General features: G+C 49.1%; 1 protein-coding gene across 1 annotated transcript in view; it reads right to left on the reverse strand.

The window, feature by feature from the left end:
- TTLL6 (tubulin tyrosine ligase like 6) overlaps positions 1–25,605 on the reverse strand; it is a 38,781-nt gene extending 13,176 nt beyond the window's left edge. The window contains 15 exon segments of the mRNA XM_057536451.1: positions 2,685–2,966; positions 3,951–4,128; positions 4,806–4,994; positions 6,315–6,490; positions 7,808–8,033; positions 12,127–12,212; positions 12,817–12,960; positions 13,734–13,890; positions 15,391–15,521; positions 15,659–15,777; positions 16,782–16,822; positions 17,697–17,907; positions 23,136–23,144; positions 25,502–25,529; positions 25,531–25,605. Of these exon segments, the coding sequence (XP_057392434.1) occupies positions 2,685–2,966; positions 3,951–4,128; positions 4,806–4,994; positions 6,315–6,490; positions 7,808–8,033; positions 12,127–12,212; positions 12,817–12,960; positions 13,734–13,890; positions 15,391–15,521; positions 15,659–15,777; positions 16,782–16,822; positions 17,697–17,907; positions 23,136–23,144; positions 25,502–25,529; positions 25,531–25,605 (2,052 nt within the window).
- Between the last annotated feature and the right edge of the window lie 502 nt (positions 25,606–26,107).

Consider the following 26,107-nt stretch of genomic DNA (forward strand, 5'->3'; position numbering starts at 1 on the left):
CGTACTGACTCCTGTGTGATAAACACCACTCGTGGATCCACTTTCGTGGATCCTTTCATTTAATCCTCACAATGATCCGCTGGTAGGTACTATTATGAAAACACCATTTTTTAGATGGGAAAACTGAGGCTTAGGGAGATTAGAGTGACTAGATGGGAGTCATAATATATAATAAAAGGAGACCCCAGGATCTAAACATTGGCAGCCAGATTCCCCAAAGTATACTCTTTACTCATTATTATTATTTTAAAATTTTATTTATTTTTGGCTGCGTTGGGTCTTCGGTGCTGCACGCGGGCTTCCCCTAGTTGTGGCAAGCGGGGGCTACTCTTTGTTGAGGTGTGTGGGCTTCTCCTTGCAGTGGCTTCTCTTGCTGCGGAGCACAGGCTCTAGGCATGCAGGCTTCAGTACTTGTGGCTCACATAAACCCACATAATGTAAAACTTACCATCATAACCATTTTTAAGCGTACAGTATAGTAGTGTTAACTATGTGCACACTGTTGTGCAACACATCTCTAGAACCTTTTTAACTTGCAAAACTGAAACTTAAACCCATTAAACATCCTTTTGTTTCTGCCTCTCCACAGCCCCTGGCAACCACCCTTCTACCTTTTGTTTCTAAGAGTTTGACTACTCTAGATACCTCATATAGGTGGAATCATGCAGTATTTGTCTTTTCGTGACTGGCTGATTTCACTTTGGAGAAATGTCTATTTAAGCCTCTACCCATTTTTTAATCGGGTTGTTTTGTTGTTGTTGTCATTGTGAGTTGTAAGAGTTCTTTATATATTCTGGATATTAACCCCTTATCAGATATATGGTTGGCAAATGTTTTCTCCCATTCCACAGGTTGCTTTTTCATTTTGTTGACTGTTTAAGTCTGATGTAGTCCCACTTATCTACTTTTGCTTCTCTTGCCTGTGGGGTTGGTGTCATATCCAAGAAATCATTGCCAAATCCAACGTGATGAAGCTCCAAAGCATACTCTCGTAAAGGTGTTTATCAAACCGCGGTTGCAAACCTACCAGTAGGTCAGGAAATTAATTTAGTGGACTGTAATGGGTATTTTTAAAAGAATAGAATGAGTCACTATATGCAGTGTGGCTAAGCACTGTTTTAGAAACTTTTCTCCAGTTGTATGTGTGTGTATGTGACGGACTATGAAATAAAATGAATTTCTACTATGGGCTATGGTTAGAAATTTGAAAAACATTGCATTACTCTACACTGCACTCGGACCAAGCAAAGACCCAACAACGCGGAAGATTTTCCAGTAGTTATAGTAGAGTCATCACATAGCTCTTGGTGGGCCTAAGTATGATGAACACAAAAGAACCTGTGTTGGCATTGCTGGTACTACATTCATGTGGCAACTTAGTTTCTAGAAAAATAGAAAATCAACTGTCATACTAAATTAATATTTTATGCAAATTTTATTGGTGCTACTTGTTTTGTTTTGCAGTTGCATAAGAGCTATATCGGTGTAAAGACTTTATATCTGGTTTTATGCTTGTATATATTTATACAAATAATTTAAGTTTACAATTGGAATCTAAAAGAGCTTTCTTTCTTTCAAAAGGTGTCCGTACAACAATGGAGTTTGAAAAACACTGTTTAGGTCGTGGACTGGGTTCAACAATATCCCCCCCAGGGCTTCCCTGGTGGCGCAGTGGTTGAGAATCTGCCTGCCAACGCAGGGGACACGGGTTCGAGCCCTGGTCTGGGAAGACCCCACATGCTGCGGAGCGACTAGGCCCGTGAGCCACAACTACTGAGCCTGCGCATCTGGAGCCTGTGCTCCGCAACAAGAGAGGCCGCGATAGTGAAATGCCCGCGCATTGCGATGAAGAGTGGCCCCCGCTTGCCGCAACTAGAGAAAGCCATCGCATAGAAACGAAGACCCAACACAGCCATAAATAAATAAATTAATAAAATAAAATAAAATAAAATAAAAAGAATATGCTCTTTAAAAAAAAAAAAAACAATATCCTCCCCAAAATTCATGTACACCCACAGCCTCAGAACGTGACCTTATTTGGAAATAGGATCTTTGCAGATCTCAAGTTAAAATAAGCTCATATTGGATTAGGGTGAGCCCTAAATCCAATGACTGGTGTCCTTATAAAGCCATGTGAAGAAACACAGAGGAGAAGCACCGGAAGAAGTCCATGTGATGACAGGGGCAGAGATTGAAGTTATGCTGCCACAAGCCAAGGAATGCCAAGGATTGCCAGCAACCACTAGAATCTAGCAAGAAGCAAGGAAGGATCCTCCCTAGAGAGCCCTCACATGGAGCATGGCAACACCTTGTTTTCAGATCTCTAGCCTCCAGAACTATGAGAGGATAGATTCGTGTTTCAAGCCACCAAGTTTATGGTAATTTGTTACAGCAGCCCTACAGAAACTAACACAACAGGTGGTAACCTGCCCAAAAGAGGGGATGCATAAGACGGCCTTTCTAAAAGCCCTAAAGGTATAGGTCTAGACTCCTAACAGTATGCCATTCCACAACTTGGGCTTCACAAGTGGGGAAATCGAGGCCCAGAGAGGGTAAGTGGCTTACTCAAAGGGCCATAGTAAGTCAGGTGCAGAGAAGGGACCAGAAAGCCACACTCCTACCTCACCCCCCACCCCACCCCCCCACCAGTTCGGCCCTCAGGGAAGGCAGACTGCTCTACTTACCACAGTGCTGGTGACTGTGTTCACTGCAGAGGTGGACTTGGCTTCCCTGATTCTGGAGACGGGTTTACTGAGCTCTGGCCTGGAGCAGCTGAGAAGGCTTGAATTCCTCAAGTCAGTAATAGAGCTGTAAGGCCTCACAGATGTAGGCTTATGGGGAGCAGGGCCAGCCTCCTCCCTGGGGGCCTCCTGCTCGAGGCTGTTGTCTGTCTCATTTTTCTTTGTGTCTCTGATGCTCGACAGCAAGTCGGGTGTGCAGGACATTAATGTCAATGGCTGGAGGTACTGGGAAGGAGGAAACCAAACGTACAGCCCATGGGAACCCAGCTCTGTTCACTTCCAGATCATCTGCACCCAAGGGTAGGTGCAAAGGAGATGAGGAGGAGAGGAAAGCAATCAGAATCAAAGTCTCTCTAATCAGGGGCTCTTAACCTGGGGTTCAAGGACCCCTAAAGGGCTCATGGATGGTTTCACGGGGCCTTTGAGCCACTTAAAACTGCAGTTTTAAAATTGTATCTTTGTATATGTTATGGCAAGAGATTCCATAGCTTTTATCAGATTCTTGAAGGGTCTATGACCCTAACAAAGTTATTTTTTTTTTTAATAAAAAATAAAAATAAAAACCTGCTCTAAACCTGTCCCTTCAGGTAAGTCTTTGAGAAGGAGATAGACTGAAAAGTCAACTGCATCTTTCCAGTGAGCCAGAAGAGAGAGCTAGGCAGAGAAGGGGGGGACCCAGAGATTCAGATGATAGGACAACTGGATAGCTGGCCCCAGCCTAGAGGCTGGTCCACGCTTTGAGCAGAGAGCAGGCTGGAAGCACCAGCTGTGTTCAGTCACCCTGTGTAGTGTTCTGAGGTCCTGCCTCCCAGAAGCTCTTCCCTGGGGCCTCCTCTCTCAGCTGTGCCCCTGGCCTGCTGGAGGGGAGCATTCCAACCCAGACTAGAGTTGGGGACCATGGCCACAGGTAGTCTTAGAGCCTACTCCCTACATGGGGATGGTGGTCAGCCTCCCAGCTGCTTTTACTACAACTGAAGGAAGAAGGGCAGACCAGCGAGAGTCCTCTCTGCCTGGATGGAGGGATCCTCTGAAGGCCTCCGGGCTCCTTGTGACTTCCGGGCTCCCCTCCCGGGGCCCAGCCCTCCATGCGGCCCCATTCCTTCAGTGTGCCTGAGCTCTCAGGAGTGGTCTCCTCAGCATCCCCCCCTGGACTGGCCCCAGCCAGGGAAGGGTGCTGGGCATGCGCGCTCCCCTCCCGTCCAGGTTTACTTGTTTGGAGGCCGGGCTGGTGGTGGTCTTGCACTTCTGCCTTTGTTTCTGTCGCCAGCTCTGCATGCTCTTGCCTCTCGCTCGCTCCCCTGCTGATTCCCCCTGCATTTCTACCCTCTTATCTTTCGTTTGGAAGGATATTTTCTCCTGTTTCAGTCTCAGCTCCTGGATCAGCTGCCTGCCCAGTGAGGAACAGTCATGTAGGTTAGGGATGGGCTGGGAATGTGGACACTCTCCTTGAGGGCAATGGGACGCCCTGCCCTGCCCACCTCATAGGGTGGAGTGGGGGGCTGCACCCCACTCACCACACCCCACCTCTCTCCTCACTTCCCAGTAGGCCAGATCCCACAACTGGCAGGTGCTGGGAAGAAGGTCTGCGTAGGAGGCTAAAGTTAGGGGCTCCCACGTTGGACCCCTTCACATGCTGGGCCTCTCTGGCCAATGATGTGACGGAAATAACTCAGTCACATGACTCAGGAGACAGGGGTTCTAGAGCCTCTTCTGTGGTTATCTGCTGTACGATCCTTTTTCTGCTCCATGAAATGAGGTGGAGGGCGGGGAATGGACCGGATGGGATGAGCCCCTTCCGGCCCTTAGATTTGACACCTGCATGAATCCAGGAGGCAGCCCTGAGGGGCTGGGCATTCTGGAGTGGGGTGGGGGTGCCTGTCTCATGGGTGAGTGTCTAGAAACAGCCTCATATCCACTTAACAACATCCCACACCAAAGAATCTTACGATTCCTGGTCCTTGCGAGACCAAAGCAACTTCAAGGCTGCTCCAAGATTACCCCGCAGGTCAAGCAAACCCCTCTTCCCCCAACACCCTGCTCCCCTAGGCCCAGGAGCCTTCCTACCGGGCATACACCTCCCGAGCCCTGGAGGCAACTGTATTCTGGAAGAGGGAGTTGTTGTCCTGGAAAAACTTCTCATACTTCTCCGAATTCACACTGGGATAAATCAGGCGGAAGCCTCCACAGTTTTCCTTTTCATACTTCTCAGTTTTCTCTAGAAGCATGGCCTGAAAGCCCTTGACTTCCTCCTTCCTGTTGGGAAGCAGAACACAGGGCTGCAGTTGGGGTTTCCTGGGACCAAGCTTGGAGAGGACATGGCCTTTCCAAGGACATGGATGTCATCTAGGGCCAGACGGAGGCCTCACACGCCAACAGTGGTCAGTCAGCATTTCCTAAATAAATGAACGCATGAACGTTTCCCTGAAAGGAGATTCTAGCCCTCCCGGGACAGCAAGTGTCATAATGCACTGAGAGCTGGTTGGAATGGTCTTCCTGACAGCTCACCAAATTCTCTCCCATTACAAGTAGAGCCTATTTCCCTCTTGGCTTTGTTCTGACAAGGCAGACTGTCGCCATCTTCCCAATCACAGCCCCTGCTACCCTTCTCTGGCGAACTGGCAGCTTGTGTTTTGCTAAATTTGAGGGCTTCATGGATGAGCTTGATGAGCTTTTATGAGCTGTGATGATCTCATTCTTCCTCACAGCCCCCCGGGGAGGTGGAGGTCAGGGAGTGAGGAACGATAAGCCCCTTTTACAGCAGGGAAACCAGGAGCCCCTGAGCCACCCAGGGCCAAGTCATGACGAGGAGACTGATCCAGAGGAGGGCCCTGGCCGCCCCTTAGCTGACGCTGCCTCCTTCTCCAGGAGTTTAACGGAAGGCAGCCTGGAATGCCAGGCAGCCCACCCACCGGGCTCTGTGTCCAGACCTGCCACTTACCAGCGAGGTGACCTGTACAAGGCAGTTTCCCTTCCAGAGTCTTGGTCTTCTTAGCTCCAAAAACAGGACCATACAACACCCTACGCTACCACCTACCCATCCCCCTTCCAGGGAAGACAGTGCACATGAACACGCTCTGAGAAACACAGTGCCATCCAAACAGAGATGCCATGCCCTGGTTCCAGAAGCTCAGTCCCGAAGGATCAGGCTGGCTCCGCTCATGAGGAGGACAGCGGGCCACCGTGGGATCTGAAAAGCAACAAAGCCGTCTCCTTGACCAGGCTCCGGGTCTTCCTTCTCGCTCTACAGAGGAAGGCCTCTGTTAAAAGGCAAATGCTACCCAGCAGGGAGCAGGGCGACACAGGCTCCCGCCAACACAGTGGCAAGGGGAGGATGGACAAATCTTCCTTTTTGTATAGATAAATGGTTTTACTTTTGAATTGGTAATCCCTGGATGTTCATATGATATTAATAAACTCATATCCATCACATGTATTTATGTCTATAACTTAATCTCCTATTTTTAGGAACAAAGGAATAGCCACAGTAAAACTGTTCAAACTGCCACATCCTGCCAATATATATTAATTTTCCAAATAGGATTATCATTTGTTAGAATTGACCCATTACTGTACCTGGTCTCCCGAGAACGACACTGCTGCAGGAACCGCGCCCGTTGTCTCTCCTCCTCCAAGACTTTCTTTTTGTCACAGCTTCTCAGGTTGATCAGGACCAAAGTGTCATACAGCAGACTGTCCTTTACCTCTTTATCCAACCAGGAGTCAGTGGAGAAGCTCGGAGAGTGGTTGACCTGTGAGGGCAAGACAGCAGCTGGGGAGGCTGGGCAGGGTGCAAGCAGGGCGTGAGGCGAAACGGCCCCTCCAGGGAACCACCCGAGCCCACCTGGGTCGGGGCCCTGGCTACCAAGATGAGTGGAGAGGAGAGGGAGAGAGGGTCTAGACTGGAGCCACGGTGAAGAAAGGAGGAAGCAGAACCCCCTCCAGTTTAACTAGCTTTCATTTTAGTCCTGTCTTCCTGAGAAGCATGGCAGGGGGCGGGGGGCCTGCCTTTGGTTTCCCCTCCACCGGGTGTGCGTGTGCCCCGTCCCATGCACTGTGCATCCCAGAGAGCCGATGGAAGGGGACAGTCCAAAGGGCCAGGCTGGGAGGTGGGGAGGGGAAAGGAGTGATGCATTCGGGATCCTGACCGGGGTTGACGGGGAGACTGGTGGGAGGACGGAGAGGACTCATTTCTGCCCACAGAAGAGTCTATGTTGTTCAGAGGCACTGTGTGACATTTGAAGGTTTCCAGCAGTTTCTGAAGGCCTGCTCCTGGTGGCTTATTCTGCTCTTCGGGTGAGAGCTCCAAAAGGCCATATTCTCCTTCCCATCCACACTTGGGAATAAGGGCTGGGAATGGAGGAAAGGCAAGGCCCCAGGAATCTGATCTGTAAATCTGGGTCTTGCGCTCTGAGGGCTGACTCTGTGTCACTGGCAGCTGTCACCATCACCTCTGACTTGTACCGCAGCCCCACTCCCACCCCCACTCACGGCGTGCACCCTGAATGGCCATGGGAGAGGGCTGCTTGCACAGGTCCAATCGGGAAGAGAAGAGGCCACCCAGGAGCTTCTCTTCCTCCTCTTCCCACCACCCCATGGGTCTGAGGGAGGCAAGAAACTCACTGAGTGGCTCCCCACCCATTCCCGTGCCCACAGACACCGGGCCGCTCTCCGTTGGTGCTTGGAACTGAGTGGTCCAGGCCCCTGAGAACCAAGCCTGGCGGCTCCTGTCTGATCTTCAACATCCTCCACCCAGCTTTGGCGAAGAACCACCCCTTTCTGGGAGATGACTCTGTTATGAAAGGTAGAGCTGTCTTTAGAATCACTCTGGGCCTGAGATCAGAGCTTCTAAGTCTGGGTGGACCTCAAGAAGGCACAAGGAATTCTCTAATTCCCGGCCGTCTACCTCCCTCTGGTGGCCACTTTTCAGCAAAGGGAGAAGCCCCAGGCAGCAAGCGCCTCGGGGGGCGGTGGCTTGGGAAGTGGATTACAACCTCCTGGCTGAGCAGGAGGGAGGAAGGATAACCTGGTAACAGGCGCCAGTTTCACCCCTCGCCCCAAGCCCACACCTCCAGCAGCCAGGGCTTGAGTTTGTGATCCAGCAAAATGTCGAAGCCCAGGATTTCAAAGCAGGCGCTGTTGAGTGTGTGATTGGGGAAGCAGGTGTGGTAGTTATGCTTGATGATGGGGTGAGCCGAGATGAGCGTCTTGATGATGATGTCCTCGATATCTCTCCAGATCTGCCCCACGTTGTAGCCGTGGCTCTCCATGTACACGTTGAAGGTGGAGAGCTTCCTGGAAGGGAACCACGGGCCATGAGGCAGGGCAGCCCACCTCTGATCATCTAAGGCCATGGCACGCTGGAAACCAGAAACTTCTGGAGAAGATAAGGCCCCAAAGCCAGTGGGGAGGGACACCCAGGAGCCAGGGTGATACCAGGGCTGTGTCGGCTGAGGAGGACCTTGCAGGAGCCATAGGGCCATACTCCTCAAGCCTCCACAGTCCTGGAGTGGGCAAAGGTATACTGACATGTAAGCCCTGGCCTGGGCACTTTCACTGTAACATAGAAAGCACCTGTGGGCTGGGGCAGGGATTCGGTATCCCAGGTGGAAAGCGGAATGGATGAATAAAAAATTTTTTTTAAAAACACCCTACATCATGGCTTTGCTTTGGTGGTAATGGTTTCTCAGCCTGTGGTGTTCATTAGAAGCAGTTAAGGAGCCTTTAAAGGCCACCGATACCTGGGTTCCACCTCAGCTATCTGAGGGGATATTCTGGGGACACTAAAGACACAGAAATTTTGTTAATTTTGTTCATTGTTAACCCCCTAAAGGGCTGACCAGAGGGAAAAGGAAACCCCAGGGCATCTCCACAGATAGGGTTACCAACTGTCCCAGGGCAAACCAGACAGTCTGATTTTAGAGCTGAAAGTCCCACATCCCAGGAAACCCCTCAGTCATAGGCAAACCTAGATGGCTGGTCACCCTATCACAGAAATCAGAGGATATCTACCCCATGCGGAGAGGTTTGTGAGGAAACATCTGAGGAAATGCTCCAGTCAGCTCCGAGCTGGGCAGTACAGAGACAGGGCGAATCTGACAGATCCAAAAGGCAATGGCGGGGACAGACACTCAGCCCCTCACATGCACACATGTGTGCACAGAGAGCCAAAGTGGGAAGTGGAAATATTGGAGGAGGAAATACAGGCGATGCAGGGGAATGAAGAACAAAGAGAAGAATGAGAAGACAGGAAACACGGCTCACCCAGGCCATGCAAAGAGCTAGATGGACTCCCGTCAATGGAGCCAATGCACATTTGCTAAGGGCCTGCTGGGTGTGCAAAACTCATGCAATGAGGGGATCCCAAGAAACCAGCACCTCTCTTGTGGGAAGCCTAAGGACCACTTGAGGAGTCAGCACACACGAGACAACCAAAGATGCATTTATATCACGACAGATAAACAGAGGCCACTCAATATAGAGGCACACATTTTCTACCTGCCATTGTGAAGGATGGAGTGTTGTGCGTACATGAATTTTCCAGATCGCTTGAAACCAACCCTTTCAAGTGCAAAAAAAAAAAAAAACTGTTTAATTTGCCTAACTGGGAAATAAATTTTCCCAAAGTAGATTATACACTCCTCTACCTTCTTATAACAGATGTTATGAATCATAACATAACCTCTTCTTGATGACTCAGGCACATCACAATGAATACACATAATTGTGCAATTTCATAACGTCCAGTGGCTAGTCCATCCAATTTAACACACCAGCTATGTGCCAGGCACCCTGAAAGATGAAGAGGACCCGGTCTCTGCCCCAGAGGCCTGCCAGGTTTCCAGTTTTTCTTCTTCTTCATTGCTCCTACTGAGTCTGCAGCCTGGCGGGGATTTACTGCCGGTACAGCTGGCCTCAGGCTAGGGCGGGGGGAATTTGAGGTAGGGGAGGGACTCGTAGGAGAAGCAGATTGTCTCAAAAGATGGGGAAGAGGAAGATGAGGAAAGCTGAAAGCAAACAGGAGGGAGAAAAGGAAAGGACTCTGCCCCGCAACATGGGAGGCACCTAGAAGGCCAGGGCACCATTCTAACCATCAAGGAACTTAAGTACAATTGGGGACACAAGGAAAACATGTGCCCCAAGCACAGAGAAGTTACGGGCTACAGCTGCTGCTGACCGTGAGGGTGGTGGGAGTCCAGAGATAGAGAGGTTACTGGGGGTGGTTAGACGCGGATTCCATAGGCTTGTCCTTAGAGATGGAAGCCAATCCTCTCATCTGACAGGTGAGGAATCAGAGGCCCACAGAGGAGACGGGTTTCACCCACACTGCAGTGGTTATATGGCTGAACCAGCACCTAGAACCAGGTCAGAGAAGGCAACATGGAAGCTTAGTTTGACCAAAGGGCCTTCAAGGATGTTCTCCCATGTTTTCAGTTGGAGCTGAGCAAAGGCAGAGAGGTGGGAAAGAGCAAGGCCTGTGTATCAAAAATGAGCAAAAGAGTATCCTGGGAGAACACCGTGGAGAGGATGGCACTGGCAGTACTGCTAGTGGTTAAGGGCACAGACTCCAGAGTTAATTCCAGCTCTGCCACTTCCCAGCTGTGCGAACTTGGGCAAGTTTCTTAACCTTTTTACACCTGTTCCCCAATATGCAAAATCGGGGTGATAATAATCACGCCAACTTTATAGTGTTGTTGTGAGGATTAAATAGGTTGAGGAATGTAAATTTCTTAGAGCAGTGCCTGGCAGACAGGAAGCGCTCAACAAATAAAATGGCAACTATTAATGTAGTAATAATAATAGTGGGAAATGGGGTCTGGTCAAAGCATACAGCAAGCAGAGGAGTTTGAACTGGATTGCTCTAGGCACCTGGGAGCCACACTGGTTACCTGAGAGCAGAAGTAATGAGTATACGGAATGTGTAATAATAACAGCACCCACTTGCATAGGGGGTATTGTTTTTGAGGCCTATTCATACACATCATCTCAATAGGTCCTTACGGCGTATTTGTGAGGCTGGCCAGCCGGGATTCACGTTTATTGCGTCATTTTATTTATTTATTTATTTTTGGGCTGCGCCGTGCGGCTTGCGGGATCTTAGTTCCCCGACCAGGGATCAAACCTGGGCCCCCTGCAGTGGAAGTGCAGAGTCCTAACCACTGGACTGCCTGGGAATTCCTCATTGCGTCATTTTAGAGAGGAGAAATCGGAGGTACAGAGAGGTTAAGCAGAGGTGGCTGGAGCTAAGAAGAGTGAGGAGGCCACGCAGCTGTCGAGGATGAGGCTGAAGCTAAGTCTGGTGGGAAGGAAGGGACGGAGGGACCTTTGAAGGAGGAAACTTCAGAATTCAATGACGTGCTGGAAAAGGAAACATCTAAGATGACACCAAACTCTCCAGTCCTGCGGGTTAGAAGTGAGAGAGGGGGAAGCTTGGACTGCTGAGGGCCCTTTGATGACATGCCTTTAGACGAAGGCGAAATCACAGTAACTACGAGCAATATCCGTGCTCTGTCACAGGTCACTTGAGTCTCAGAGTGACCCTACGAGGTGGGCAGGGCAGGGCGTCTCATTGCCCTATCCTACAGACCAAGAAATGGAAGCTCAGAGAGGTGAAGGGACTTGCTCCAGCTGACTCAGCTGGCGAGGGTCAGAGCGGGGCTGGAAGCCGGGCCTCACCAAGCCCCGATGTTCAACATGCAACCGTGCAGGAAGCCAGAGGGTGCCCACAGACCAGGTGGGCGAAGAGGAAGTGGGGGAGCCATGGGCAAAGTCGGGTGGCCAGCGCCCTCCAACAAGGGGGAGATCGCCTCCTGCCAGCCCAACACGTCCCCTTCCAGCAGGCTTAACCTAGTGATTTTTCCATTTGCTTTTTGGAACTCTGCTACCAAGGGAGTCGTGAAATTTCCTGTGCTTCTCTGATGCTCTGAAGCCAAACAGACTGCCTGTTTATCAGTCCTTTAAGTCTGATGCAAGAGAAAGAGCAGGGGCGTCGTGACACATCACTTGAGAACCTCTGTTGGAGCAACACCCCAGGAACCACAGGCCTGGCAGGTCCTTCTCCGGTGTCAGACCAGCAGTCGAGAAATATCTGTTGGTCTAGAAGTGTCAGAAGGGCCAACTGTAATAAGAGTATGTTTTGGTGTGTGTGTGTGTATCCTGCTGAGGAAACAGTTCGTGTTTATCTCTCCTCCTCCCAACCTCCTAGGGTTTATGATGTGGCCTTCTTTTAATGATTAACAGCCAGAGGGCAGAGACTAAGGAGTCTCTTCTGACACCATGTGACCCAAGATGGAAACACTGATGGCGACTGACAGGGTTTGGATAGAATCTCAGAGAGCAGCTCGGAGCCCAGTAGGGAAAGAAAAGAGAAGGGAAGCCGCTTCCTTACCTCTTGCTGCCAGAGTGAGCATCTCGAAGGAAATTGGAACTGTGCTTATTAATGGAATAATTAGTCAGGTGCATGCAGATATCGTCCTGGGGAAAGAGACACAAGTCTGTGGGGTCAGGAGGAAGGGCAGCCTTCCACTTCTTCTCTGTGCCCTTCCATGGCCCCTGGGGCTTAAAGAGATGGAAAAGAAAGGGGGCGTCTTAGGGCTTACTTACACTGGCAAAACAGAGGAAGTAAGAAGGGGTATCCTACAGCCTGGAGCATAAGAAACTCCCACTCCTCCTGAGGTTGGGTGGCGCTCTGCTGAGGGGGGACTGCAGGAGCCCTGAGGGCCTGGGGATGTTGGGGGAGGGCTGGGGGCTTGCCCACATCCTTCTTTCCTTGAGCACCACGGAATTGTGGCTTTGCAGTCAGGCCATGAGTCCCCACCTCACCTCTTCCTAGTTCTGTGACCTTGGACAAGTCCCTTATAACTGGATTTTAATCTCCTTATCTGTAAACTGGAGATGATAATCCCTATCTCTGAGGGCTCTTGGGAGGGTTAAACGAAAGAAGAGATACAGCCCCGCACATAGTAAACCACAGTTCAGCAAGTGACAGCCACGTCCACCATGCCTTGAGAAGGTAGGTATAACTAGGATTTTTTACCAGCTAAGAGAGGAGGGGGAGGCAGCGTGTCCCCGAACTCACCAGGTTGTCTGGGCAGGGGTGGGAGTAGGAGGTGGTGGCAAAGCGCGCCAATCCTTCGTTGTACACAAAAATCCTGAGAGGGTCACAGGATGTCATGAGCACGTAAATCCGCAGGTCAAACTTGAACCCGTCGATGATAAAGGGCTGGGAGGAGAGAACAGAAGCCACACGGCGTCAGAGGAGGAACCCAGACTTGAAGCCCATTAGCACCCTGTCTTGTTTTCGTGGCTTCAGCTCCAGTGTAACCTGCGTTACAGAGGCCAGGCTGGGCTAGGGTTGGGGAGGGGGACAAGGGGATTTAGGCCATGTGACCTTGTGGAAGTCACTAACCACACCAGGCCCCAGCTTCCTCATCTGTCAAATGGCATGAGTAACCACCTCCAAGAGCTTTCCTGGCAACAAGACAAAATAACATGAAAAAGTCCTGTGATGAAGGACATGTTGTTACCACTCAGGGCTTGCTACTGTTGCACTTCTGCCAGAGTTCTCCCTGCAGTTGCAGTATTGACTGCAATGCCAGCCAGGTCTCCTATGCACCTTCTAGAAGGCTCCCTCCCTGTAAAGGGCTATACCTCCAGTCATGGACAGCTGGTTACCATGATCTCTCCAGGGCTACTCCCCTCTCCCAAAGGAGGTGGGGCCTCCACAGACCCAAGGGGCTCTCCCAGCTGCCGTCTGTTAGAGGCAAGGGGCCAGCCTGGCAGCGCCAGACCAATCGACAAGAGTGCAAGGGCAAGGGTGCTCTGGCCCAGGCACATGTCGCGTCTCTGGTCAAAAGGCTTGGTCCGACCAAGTCCAAAGCAGGACTTGGCTCCACCCCCACCCCACCCTCCCTTCCCTCTTTTCACAACGGTCCAGTGGAGCTACAGCCTGAGGTTGCCATGGACGATACATAAATAATCACGATGAGGAAGTACCTTTGAGATATAGAGTTGACAGATCATATCCTCCCCTGGTTTGATTTCTTTCATTCCCCGGGTGATGAATATACCTCTCCCCTGGCAGCCCGAATCCGGCTTACAGATGTACGTCTTATTTTTTCTTGACCTGCTGTAGTTCTGCAAATCTCCCCAGCTACCAGAGCAGGAAGAGAATGAGATACACCTTTAGCAGGGAGATCAGTGAAAATGAAGGCTAGCTCTTTATTTAAAAAAAAGAAAAAAGTGACAAAAGCCCTGGAGTTGACAGACAGATGCCCAGAGATCTGGTTACAGGAGAGACAGTCGAGCACACACAGCAGAGAGAGGATGGGCTCTGGAGGGAATTCAGACCTGGATTTAAACCCCGGCAACAGCACTCACCAGCGGTGTAGCCCTTTACCAGGACTTGACCTCTCTAAGCCTCAATTCCATCATCTACACAATGAGGACAATGACAGCTATCTCACACATGACATGATGCAGGCAAGGGGCTGGTCCATGCCGCACACCCGACAAAGGTAACCGTGATCCAAGCAGTTCAGCTTTCTGAGTTTGCAGATAAGAGGTGTGAAGCTCTGAATCTGACTCAGGCCCTGACAAATGATGTGACCTTGGATCCATCAGTCTCTTCCCCTGCTCTGGGCTTCAGCTTTTCCTCTGTAACACCTCCACTCCAGCTAGAGTGTGAGAGGGCAAATACCATCTTGAACGTAGTTTGAAGAAAGTATATTCAGAAGAAAGAAACCAACTTAAAGGATCATAAATCTCAGTCTTGCTATACTTCTTGTTTTGCATTTTAACTCAAAGGAGCATTGTTACCACTGGAGAAGTCACATGACTGCAATGTCCCTTAGTGGCCATGAAATCTGGAGGCGCCTGTCAACCCGATGGCAAACACATTTTCTTTGAAGTTGCTGCTGAGCTCTGCAAATTGTTCTAGACAAGCTAGGAAAGGCTGGGAACCCTGGGGCTCTTGGTTTGGGAAAGCACGGGGGGGGGGGCGGAGATGGGAGAGTGAGATTCCTGGGGGGCCTTTGTGAGTAAATATAATTCTGATGGCAATGCTTCTCTACTCCCCCACCTCATCCCAAACACCAGACTGTACCCAGGTCATGCTCACGTCATCTCACATTCCTCCTGCTTCTCGTGGTGTGGTCCAGAGTATTTTATGTACCAGGAATGGATGTCCATTTTCCAGATGGATATAGTGAGACCAGAGATGGGAAAAGGCTGACTGCCATCCACGGCACTGCCATGGGTCAGAGGTCAGGCGTCCCTCCCTGCTCCTAACCTAGGTGCTAACCATTACCTCACTCCCTCCAGAAATGCTCGAGGGCCTTAAAAATTCAGAAACTGCACAGTGAAAAGGCTGGAACAAGTTCAAAATCAACAGCTTTCAAGGTCAGAACAAATTCTCATCCCAACTGCAGGCACAGGCTCCAAGGCACCCAGCCCCTAAATGTCATCTAATTTTATAGGCAGAGCCTTGTGTTTTCTCAACCTTGGACACACCCTTTATTCCTTCTCTTCCTGAAGAGGAGAGAGAGATGGGAGACCCTATGGGAAGGGAAAGTAGCAACCAGGGAATCGGGGGCAAGAGGAAAATGTAAACTGGGGGTGGGGAGTGGAGAAAGGGGCGCAGGTGGGCACTCACTCAGCAGGAAGACACCAGGTCCTAGGGAAAAAGTGGAAATCTTTTGGGAATATCTTTAACATGCGGCTCATATTCCTGGCCAGCAAGTCCTTGCGGCAGATTTCAGTCATCCCTGGGAAGTGATTGATTTTCTGCAAAGGAAGCCGGAAGTCGTGAACAAGGGGGCCCATGGGAGTACCCATGAGCTCCCCTTGGGGACAGTCATAAGACTGGGGCACCACGGGGTAGATGCCACGCTTACACAGAGGACCAGCTCTGACCCAGATACCTGGTAACTTTTGATTTCCATCACCCGCTCCAGTGACACCGAGTAGTCAGTCCAGTAGAGAGTCCAGTCGTCGTTTTCCCCTCCCTCTCGAAGGCCATACTGTTGGGCAGCCCTACGCACTGCCATGGCAGGTGGAGAAAGAAAGGCCCGTCAGCCGGGAAGTGGGGGAGGAGCACGTGGTGGGGAGGTTATGTTTCTAGGTGCTCCCAGACTGTACACTGAAGCCAGACAACTGGGCTCCTTGGGACTGGAAGCCATCTTGCCCCATCTGGACACACCGTTGCCGAGAAAGGAACACGGAGAGTGGAAAGCTCCTGGAGAACACAGCTTGTGCCCAGTGATCTCCACAGAAGGTTTTCTGGGTTGAATGTTTCACCCACCCTTGCCAGGAAGTAGGCCTCTGGCTTTCCTCCAAGCACTAGCACTGAATGTTCAGGGGATATAAACTAATCCTTAATATCGGCCAGAGCCAAGCTTAATTAGCAAGGTAAATTGACAGAAAAAACTATGCAGTGTATTTCAAAACCATATATATGCTATCACGTCCTTCTTCCCCGGTCTCTATTAATCTTAATAACTGGGAGCTGACTCCAACACAAACTCAAATGCTTTCAAGAGCCTGGAAAGGAAGAAGTGCCTGCAGTGACCAGGAGAGTCAGGACCAAACTAAAGCACCCAAATTCGAAATGAAAATAGTGGACTTCCCTGGTGGTGCAGTGGTTAAGAATCAGCCTACCAATGCAGGGGACATGGGTTCAAGCCCTGGTCCAGGAAGATCCCACATGCTGTGGAGCAACTAAGCCCGTGCACCACAACTACTGAGCCTGCGCTCTAGAACCCATGAGCGTAGAGGCCGTGCTCCACAACAAGAGAAGCCACCGCAGTGAGAAGCCCGCCCACTGCAACAAAGAGTAGCCCCCGCTCGCCGCAACTAGAGAAAGCCTGGGCAGCAACAAAGACCCAACGCAGTCAAAAATTAAATAATAAAAATAAAATAAATAATTTTTTTAAAAAAATCACACTTCTAAAAAAAAAAAAAAAAGAATATATGAGTGAGCCTTCCCAACTCTTTGGGGGAATCCAGTGGGTCCCCGTGGTGGGTGCCTTGAATGCAGATGCTCACCACTCTCATATCGGCAGCTGGATAGATTGATCACCAATCATCTGGAAAAGAGAAAGGGGAAAGCACCAAGACAGAGACAGGCACACATGCCAGAACAAGTGACTGCACGTAGAAACATCGTGTCCCACATGGAGCTGCCTGATACCTAAGTGGCCACACTAAGCCCCGTTTGACCATCCCTGTTACTGAGGACACAAATCCCGAGGGTTGCAGAGTGACAGAAAACATGGGTTCAGAGTACTGTTACTCTGCCCACGAGCTAGAAATTCTGTATTGTGATTATAGCTGATTTTGCTTGAAGCTTCATATTAACATCATCGCTTCCTCAATCCTTTTACTCCAGTGGCCCATCGGGAACAGGAAGTGAACATCTTTTTGGCCAAAATACTTCATGGTCCCCCTCCTCTTGCCCCCCCATTAAGGGAAGCTGTGAGTTAGTTAGAAAGCAGACAAGCTTTCAGACATCAATCAGTCTGAGGAGTAATTCATTCCCCTCCAGAATGGAGCAAGGTATGGCAAAATATTAAATAAGAACTAGAATGCGGAAGCTGCAGTCAGATCCTAAGAAGTCAGCGTGATTCTGTTACATTTAAAGTGTACTAAGTCCCCAGGACAATAAGTACTTTCTTAAAACAAGGAAATCAATCGTCTCTCCCCACACAATTTTTTAAAGGGACTCTAAACACAAATAGAATGAAGATTAGGACAGGAGTGGTTTTATATTACACACCATTATTTGATTCTATAAAACAGATTATCAAAAGTGGGTTCTTTTTATGTGAACCAAAAGTGGTGTGATTTTTACTCCGCACGGTTTCTCCTTTACCCACTCCTTAGCAGCCGAGGCCCGCCCCCCTCCAGGTCCCTCCTGCTTTTACCAACATGGATCCCCATTCCTCATCTTTCAGTCCTAACCTCTTTTTCTTCCTCTTCTTCTTGCCTTGCTGCTGGGCATTCTGAAGCCCATTTTGAGCCCCAGTGTTCTCTCTCACAAAAGCCAGGGTGACGATTTCTTTTGAATCTTCTATGGAACTGTCCTCTCTCTCTTCTGAGTCTGTCCCTTCCTCTCCTTCCAAAAGCAGGCACTGGAGCATCTCCCCTGCCTGGAGGAAGCTCTGGGGAAACACTGGTCCTCCCCTGGAGAGAGGGCAAATGGAGTGGCAGTTACTCGGATCCACCTGCAGGGGGACCCCCTCCCTTGCTCTTGTGGGCGGTGGACCAGCGCTCAGAGACCAGACAACAGGTGGCAGTTTATAAAATGCCACCCTACCTCCACAGTTGGTGCAGGCTCCAGCAGGGAGCTGATTCCACCTTTTGCCATGAGTATGACCTTGGGGACTCATTCAGCCAACACTGGCCTTGGTTTTTCCCTCCTGGGGTTTTCAGAAGCAAGCTGAGATGCTATGCAATGCATCTCGCCATAAACAATCTTATTATTAAAGTGAGTGTCTGGAGACAGCCTCAGAAGCAAGCCGTAAGCCTCCCTAGCTGAGGGAGTTAGTCCCTGTGGGTGCAGATGAGGTGCTCTGAGGAGGTCTGTTAACCATTTGGGCTCTGCACCAAACCTCCCTTCCACAATCCGCTGGCCTGAGAGTGAACACAACTGGCGCTCATGAGTGCAGGACTGACTCGTAGCTGGTTGAACAAGATTCAAGCCCGGGGCCAGATGCAGCCCTTCGGAGACCTCAACCACAGAAGAGGCTACAGTGTCTCCCTCACCATCCAATTCAAAATAAAAGCAAGACCAACTTGTAAAATACCTACAAGGAAGTCCGGCAAAGGTCCCATTCCACCCCCACCCCTGCCGCCCCCATGATGACGTCTGTGATGTTTGCTTGAAATTTCAAATATCAAATTTTTTGACATGGTTTTTAATGCCCCTGCTTCACTAATCCTTAGGAATGTGCTTAGTCTGCCTTTGGGTACCCAGAACTGCCCAGGCCCAATTAACTGATTCATATCCTCTTCACATCTGAGGCTTCTATGACCATAAAGCCAAATTTCTGGTGCTTTCCCCTCCTCTCCTCACCTCCCCAAAGCCCGCCAACCGCCTCACTATTTCAGTCCCTCTCTCCTCTTGCTACTTACCCTGTTCTTTCCTCACAAACTCTTCGGCTTTTAAAAAAGATATTAATAATATCTTTATTATAATTTATTCTAATGTATTATTATCATTGAAATACTGTAACATTAAAGGAAGCTCAGGGCTTCCCTGGTGGCGCAGTGGTTGAGAATCTGCCTGCCAATGCAGGGGACACGGGTTCGAGCCCTGGTCTGGGAAGATCCCACATGCCACGGAGCAGCTGGGCCCGTGAGCCACAACTGCTGAGCCTGCGCGTCTGGAGCCTGTGCCCCGCAACGGGAGGGGCCGCGATAGTGAAAGGCCCGTGCACCGCGATGAAGAGCGGTCCCCACACCGCGATGAAGAGTGGCCCCCACTTGCCGCAACTAGAGAAAGCCCTCGCACGAACCGAAGACCCAACACAGCCAAAAATAAATAAATAAATAAAAATAAAATAGCTACAAAAAAAAAAAAAATGAGATGTTCTAAGAGTAACAAATAAATAAGATCAGACATCAAAATAAAAAGATAATATAAGTTAAATCTAAAAAAAAAAAAAAAAAAAAAAAAAAAAAAAAGGAAGCTCAGAAAAGGGCAGTGTGGGAAATCACCCATAGCTAACATAGCAACTTTGGCCCTTTTGTGTATTCTTTTTTATTCTAAATTTCTAAGCATAATTATTCTTATATAATTGTAACCGTAATAGATAAACAATTTTGTATCTGCTCTTTGCCCACTTACTATCATAACATAACCATCCTTTTGGTTGTGGCAAAGTTTACATAGTTTTAATTTTTAATGGTTGTGTAATAATATCCCATTGAAGGAATGTGTCTGAATTTAACCAACCATTGCCCTATTATTGGCAATGTAAGTTGCTTTCAACCTTGCTATTATATAAATAGCTCTAAAATGCACACTTTCATGTACAGAAGAGCTTGTATTTCTTTAGCATTATATTCTTAAGATATTTATCCAGAACTAGAATTACTAAGTTAATGAATATGAAAATTATGTAGCCTCTGATATTTTTATTTATTTATCTATATCACCATGTTATTTCCCAGAGGGATTCCAACAATTTCGACTACCACCAGCACGTGCAATTATAGCAGGCTCACCAGAGTCACACGACCTCTTGGGAATCACCTCCCCTCTATACCCAACCATGCTAATTCCAGACAACTTTTATACCTTACAGCCAGGTTTTTTTTAACATTAATACACCCCGCCACCTCTCTCTGCTTCTTTCTCAAACCAAAATGGGGTTGGGGGCTCTAACTCAGAGGCTACCTATGAATAATTTCATAATAAGCCCTTACATGGGCATCATTCTTTAGGCTTTCCAAAGAATTGTCACATATACCATCTCACTGAATGCTTGTAGTCCCTTCTCAGAGGGAGAGCAGAGTTATTAAATCGCCAGGGATTGCCACTTGTATCTCTCTCTTGCTGAAGAGGGCTGTCCCTTAACACCCAAGCCCTCTGTGGTGACACCGGAACAGGGGGAGAAAGGGTTGTGCTCAGCACAATTAACGATGAAAGCTGGGCCTTGTGAGTCAGTTTTTCTTAGTGAACAGGCACATTCTTGGCAAAGTTCAAGAGGACTACAGTACATGAAATCTTGACCTTGGGCTGCTCCCTTCCTGCCAGGTAAACGGCCAGCTCCCCTCCGGTGGCCTCCACAACAGCTCCTGTTTACCAAGCCCTCGAGGAGGACTGGCTCCGTTTACCTAAAGGTTAATGTTAACTTGAGGAGAGAAAACTGACCCTGAATTCGGCCTCTGGAGTTGTGAGTTGTCTTTGCCCTTTTTCGAATCCTTGCCCAAGTGGTTAAAAACAAGTCGTGGCTGCTTATATTTGTCTGCCTCAAAGAGAAGAACAAAGAAACAGTCAAATTCTGTTTACTCTCGCACGAGAGGGCCTCAGGCACATAAGCAAGGAAGGGATGGAGCCCATGTATTGATACTTCTGCAGGAGCTGGTTCATTATGGCAGTCTTGCCCACCTTCCCCTGTAAACTAGGCTAGCTATGACACGAGAGCCTCTTGGAAGGCACCCAAGACAGGTGCAAGACAGCAGACAACAGTCAGGGCCACGTGTAACTATTTTTGCTTTCTCTTTGGGGGCTTTCTCTTCTCCCAGCCCTCTCCTTCCTGTTTCATCCCCAAGGCTAAATCCTTCTGGCTTCTCTCCAACCCCTGAAAGAGAACGGCTCACTCAAAAGTTGCCTACCAGGGCTTGCATACTGAATCTAGCCTACAGAAATGTTTACTGGGCCACGGTGGTGGTGGTGGTAGTTGTTATAGCTGTAAAATAGAAGTAGCTGCCAATAACTAGGAAATGTAGATTTCTCATAAAAACAGCTGCCAATAACTAGGAAATGTAGATTTCTCATAAAACAGCTGCCAATAACTAGGAAATGTAGATTTCTCATAAAAACAGCTGCCAATAACTAGGAAATGTAGATTTCTCATAAAAATCTAGATCTGCATTCCTTTTTGGAAAAGCAGGTCCCCATTGCTTCACGCCAGCAATCAACTAGAGCCGAGCAATGGCTCCCTCTTTAGCCATTTTCCAGCCTGTCCCATTCCCTATCTTTCCCTATTGTCTCCCTGATTCAGGAGCCAAGTGACAGCTGCCCCTGTGCTATTATCTTCCACATAGTAGCATTAAGAGAGAGGGAACATTTTCATATGTCTCAGATCACTTCTCTCTCATTTAGGCTACACGCCTGACCCCAGACATCTGAATTTACCCATCCTCCACCTGCGCATCTCTACTTCTCTTTCCCAGTCCCAGCAACTACTCCCTGCTAACCTGGGGGGTTCCTCTCCTGCCTTAAAATTTGTTCAGAAGCAGTCTTGCAGCCTTGAGGAATCAAAAGAGGTGGGGCCACAGATTCAAAGGACAAGGCTAAGGAGAATACAAAAGAGGGAAGGGGGCTGCTGCTGGCATCCTGAGATACTATATCTATATCCCAGTTTAAGGGCCTCTGCAGTCAGGGATGTGGCTTTAAATCACTTGCTAAGAGGCAGCTGTAGTGAAGTGGCTAAGAACTCAAGATTCCGGAATCTATCTGCCTGGACTTAAATCCCTGCGCTGCCACTTCCTAGTTGTGTGACCTCAGGCAATTTACTTATCATAACAGCACTCTGCCTGAGTTTCCTCATCTGTAAAATGGCCTGCCCCAGCCATGGGAATTAAATGAGGTAATTCATTTGAGTTAATACAATGTGCTTAGAACAGTGCCTGGCACATAGTAGGTGCTCACTAATTGCTACCTATCATTCTCAGCTGTGTGGCCCTGGACTGTGAACTCCCTGATGGAAGAGGCTATGTCTAAATTCTCAGCTCCTACCACAGTGTCTGGCGCATAGCAGAGGTTTCTATGCTTCTTGAATGAATGGGCTGGAAGGATGAATAAATGCATGAACTAGTTTCACCTGACTAAGGTTCTTTGTCCCCATTTATATAATAGAAATGTTGCTGTGAGCATTAAAAAAAAAAATTAAAAAACACTTTTTAAAGCATCGACCTTGCATCCTTTCATATAGCAGGCACTTAAAACACTTAGTTTCATTCACTTATAATAGTAAATACAATTTACAACCTACTTACCAAGTAACAGGTATTAACTATACTAAAGCACTTTATATACATACTGTCTCATCTCATCCTCATAATATCATATCACAGATACTCTCTTCCCTCTATTACAGATGAGAAGGCTGAAACATGGAGAGGTTAAGAGGCAGAGCTGGGATTAGAAGCCATGTCTGTCTGACCCCACCACCTGTCTCTCCTCTATACTCCACGCACTGCCTTTTCCTCTCTGTTGATCACCTATAAATGATTGTGACCATAAAGAGAAGCAACTGACTTCTTAGCTCCCAGAAGCAGTCTTGGTGACTTTAGTCCCTTAAGAATCAGCTGGTCCCACATTGTTTTCCTTAAAGCCAAGTGCTTCTAAATTCCCACTTCCAACAAGGGGCCTAGGTCGCCTCAGGTTTGACATAATCTGGGACCAGCCCTATTGTTTCTACTTCGTATTTATTTTCACTCTGTTTCTTTCCCTTCTTTTCACCTGTGTCCATGCTGTACCAGGGCTCTTATTTGGAGTGTAATTAGAACATTTTCTAGTGGAAGTCCTGAATATTATGGCTGGGAGGGACCTTGGAGAGTGTCTAGTTCAATCTGCTTGCTTTTTAGAGGTTTTGAAATCTCCCCTCCCAGCTACTGGAGGGGACATGCACAAAGCCGGAGAGAAGTCTGCAGAGCCAGGATCAAAGCCCCAGCTTCCTGCCCTTCTACATAGCTTTCCATTATGCCAGGTAGGTGGGCAGGCAATGTGGACCAAGGGATTTGGGGAGTTAAAAAAAGAACACTATGTTGTACAAATATATGTAGCAAACACAGAAAATACCATCTTCAATTTTTCTTCATGACATGAGACACATTCAATTCACCTTCCCAAGTAGGAGAGTTAAGACAGTGAAAAAACTCTGATTTTCCTTCCATTTTGGTACGGGATTCAATCTTGGGATCTTCCAAGGCATAGGCTGCCAACCAAAGCCGGGTTAGGCAGCATGAAAATGACCTTCATTGGCCACCAGGGGGAGGGGATGAGCACTGGGATGGCTCCATGCAAACAAACACTTTGCAGGTTACTTGGAGGGACTCGTTTCCACTTCTGAAGGACTATTCATGTTAACTACTCTTCTTGGCTCTAAAGGTATTGCAGAAGGGTGGGAAATGTTTAGTGCTTTCCTTTGCAAGGCTGAATGAATATGGGTGTCCTGTAAATGGGAGGAAAGAATCATTTGGTAGCTGTGTTTCAAGTTTTAGCCAAGTTTTTTTACCCTGACCTTCACAGCCTAGACTTTTCTTTCAGTCTGTAGGAATTCATACGGCACTGAAGAGTTTTCCTACTGTGTCTGCCTGTGACTTTCCTTCTCTTCTCCCAAATAATAGGCTTTCCTGCACTCCCCTCCCCTTTTCATCTTTTGGTCCTCATTCCCCTCCTAGAAGCACCCTCTGAAGGCTTTCAGTGGCTAGCCCTTGGAAAAGGTCGAAGTAGATAGGGGAAAAAAAAGATGTGGAGGTAGGACCTCTGGATCCTGCTTTCAGCTTTGCCTCTTTGACATAGTATGTCATAAGAAGCCAGTACTTATCTCCTCCCTCATTCCCTGTCTTCTCCATCATTACAGAATCACCAGGAAGATAAAAGCTTCATATCCAGAAAAGTGCGTTGAGCTTTGAAGCAGGCAGGATAAAATAAGATGCCTTCTATGGTCTTTGGCTTTTCATTCTAGCCACCCTTTGAATTTCAGCACAGGGCCTGAAGGGATCCTTAGCAAAACATGGACTAACAAGGGAGGGGAGGAGGCACTCAAGTACTCAAGGGCTTTGCCAGTAAGTGCTGAGAATGACTGGCCACATTCCCTGGGAACAATAAGAATCTTGCTGACTCAGATGCCACCTTTTATTCTGCTAGAAACTGAGGAATTCTGCAAGACTGGAAGATGCAATTTTCAGGGCAGGCTCATGCCCAGCCTTTTTCTCCACAAAACGCAGTGCATAACTAACAAAGGCCGATGGTTCTGGATCTAAATCCCACCTCTACCACTTACTAGAAGGGCGACTGTGGGTGATTAACTGAGTTTCTTTGTACCTCAGTTCCCTCATAAGTAAAGTGAAGATAATAATATTCATCTCATGGGGTTGCTTTAAAGATTAAATGAGTTAATATTTCTAAAGCTCTTAAAGTAGTGTTTGGTTCAAAATAAGGGCTATATTGTAAAATGAAAATATAATGGTGGCATTGGTGTATACAATAAATAACTTATTTAAGTGCCTGGCACATACCAGTGCTTAGTAAACTGTTAGCTCCCTTCCCGCATCATCCCCAAATGGAAGTTACATTTTTCCCTAGGGTTCATATCCCAAAGAACTTTTCTCAAGCCTAGAAGAGTTTTCCTTCAGGAGGGTGAGAAATAACATCTGGAAATGAAAGAAAAAGAGGCTGGAAAGGGGGTAGGTTATTTGCAGAGGGCTGTGCTGCCAAGAAAAACAGCAGTGTCTTTCTGTAAGGATTCTCCAGACAAAGGAAGAAAGGTTATCAAGAGAAGGATCCAAAGATGGGGAAGGGGGAGGTGGAGAGAGTTGTGCGATTCCCAGGGATCTCTTGTATCTAAGGGACAGTTGCCTGGGGGCACCGGGTTTGGGAAATCGAGGGAGGTCAGGAAGTGAGGGTGCACACAAAGGGCGACCCGGGTTCGGGAGAAAAGCTAGGACAGGAGGGGAGTAAGGAGCTGGGAAAAGAAGGGTCGGTGTGAGAAAGGTCCTGGCATGGGGGGTCTTGAGGATGAGAAAAGGGTGTGAGAATATTTTAGCAGTGAACTCAGTATGGGGCGTGGAAGAGGGTGAGCGATACCTAGACCTGCTGAGAAGCGGTGGGCTATGGAGCCGAGAGGAAGCGGGTGCGGTGCGGGTGGCTTTTGCCACCTGGTAGAACGCCACCAGGGAGGGCAGAGGGGGTAGCCCTGGGGAACTGGGCACCGTGGGGGACAAGGGGGACATGTAGAACCTGGTTTTCAGTGGGGAGGCACTAGGAAGCCGCAGCCTGGGGACAGCACCGAGTTTTGGGGCGCTCTTACCCGCGATTTTTACTCTCCCGTCTCGCCCCGGCTCTGCCGCCCGTACCGCTCGCAACCACACTGGTGGGTCCCCTGCTCGAAGGATTAAGGAGACACGCTCCCATTGGCTGCCAGACAACCCGTAACCCCAACCCGCGCCCCTCCTAACTTGGGGTCCGCCCAGCCCTCCTATTTGCATATAGGGCTTTCCAGGCCTTCGACTGGCCCCTGCGGTAGGCTGGCATGCCCCCCCCCTCCCGCTCCCCAATTAACCGCTCAGAGAAGGAAGCGCCCGAGGTCGTCCCGGGAGACGCCAAGGACGCGGGGACGCCGGGCCGCGCTCCCGGCGCGCGAAGCTAGACTACCGCTCACCCTACGCAGGTCCCCGCCCTCCCCGGTCTGCCCCGCCCCCGCGTCCGCGTCCGTCTGGGCCCGCGCCGTCGGGGCGTCGTGCGCAGGCGCGGCTGGAACGTCCGGGCTGACGCAGATCAGCAAGTCTAGCTCCGGAGATCCGGCGGCGCGGGTGGCGCCGAGCTAGGGGCGCCTTGCCCTTCGGGCCTCTGCGGAGGATAAAAAGCCAAAACCGGGAGCAGTAGGCGCCGTGCGGAGAGCACTGACTGGATTGAG

This window comes from Balaenoptera acutorostrata, chromosome 20 (genome assembly GCF_949987535.1).
Source record: "Balaenoptera acutorostrata chromosome 20, mBalAcu1.1, whole genome shotgun sequence".
NCBI classification, from domain to species: domain Eukaryota; kingdom Metazoa; phylum Chordata; class Mammalia; order Artiodactyla; family Balaenopteridae; genus Balaenoptera; species Balaenoptera acutorostrata.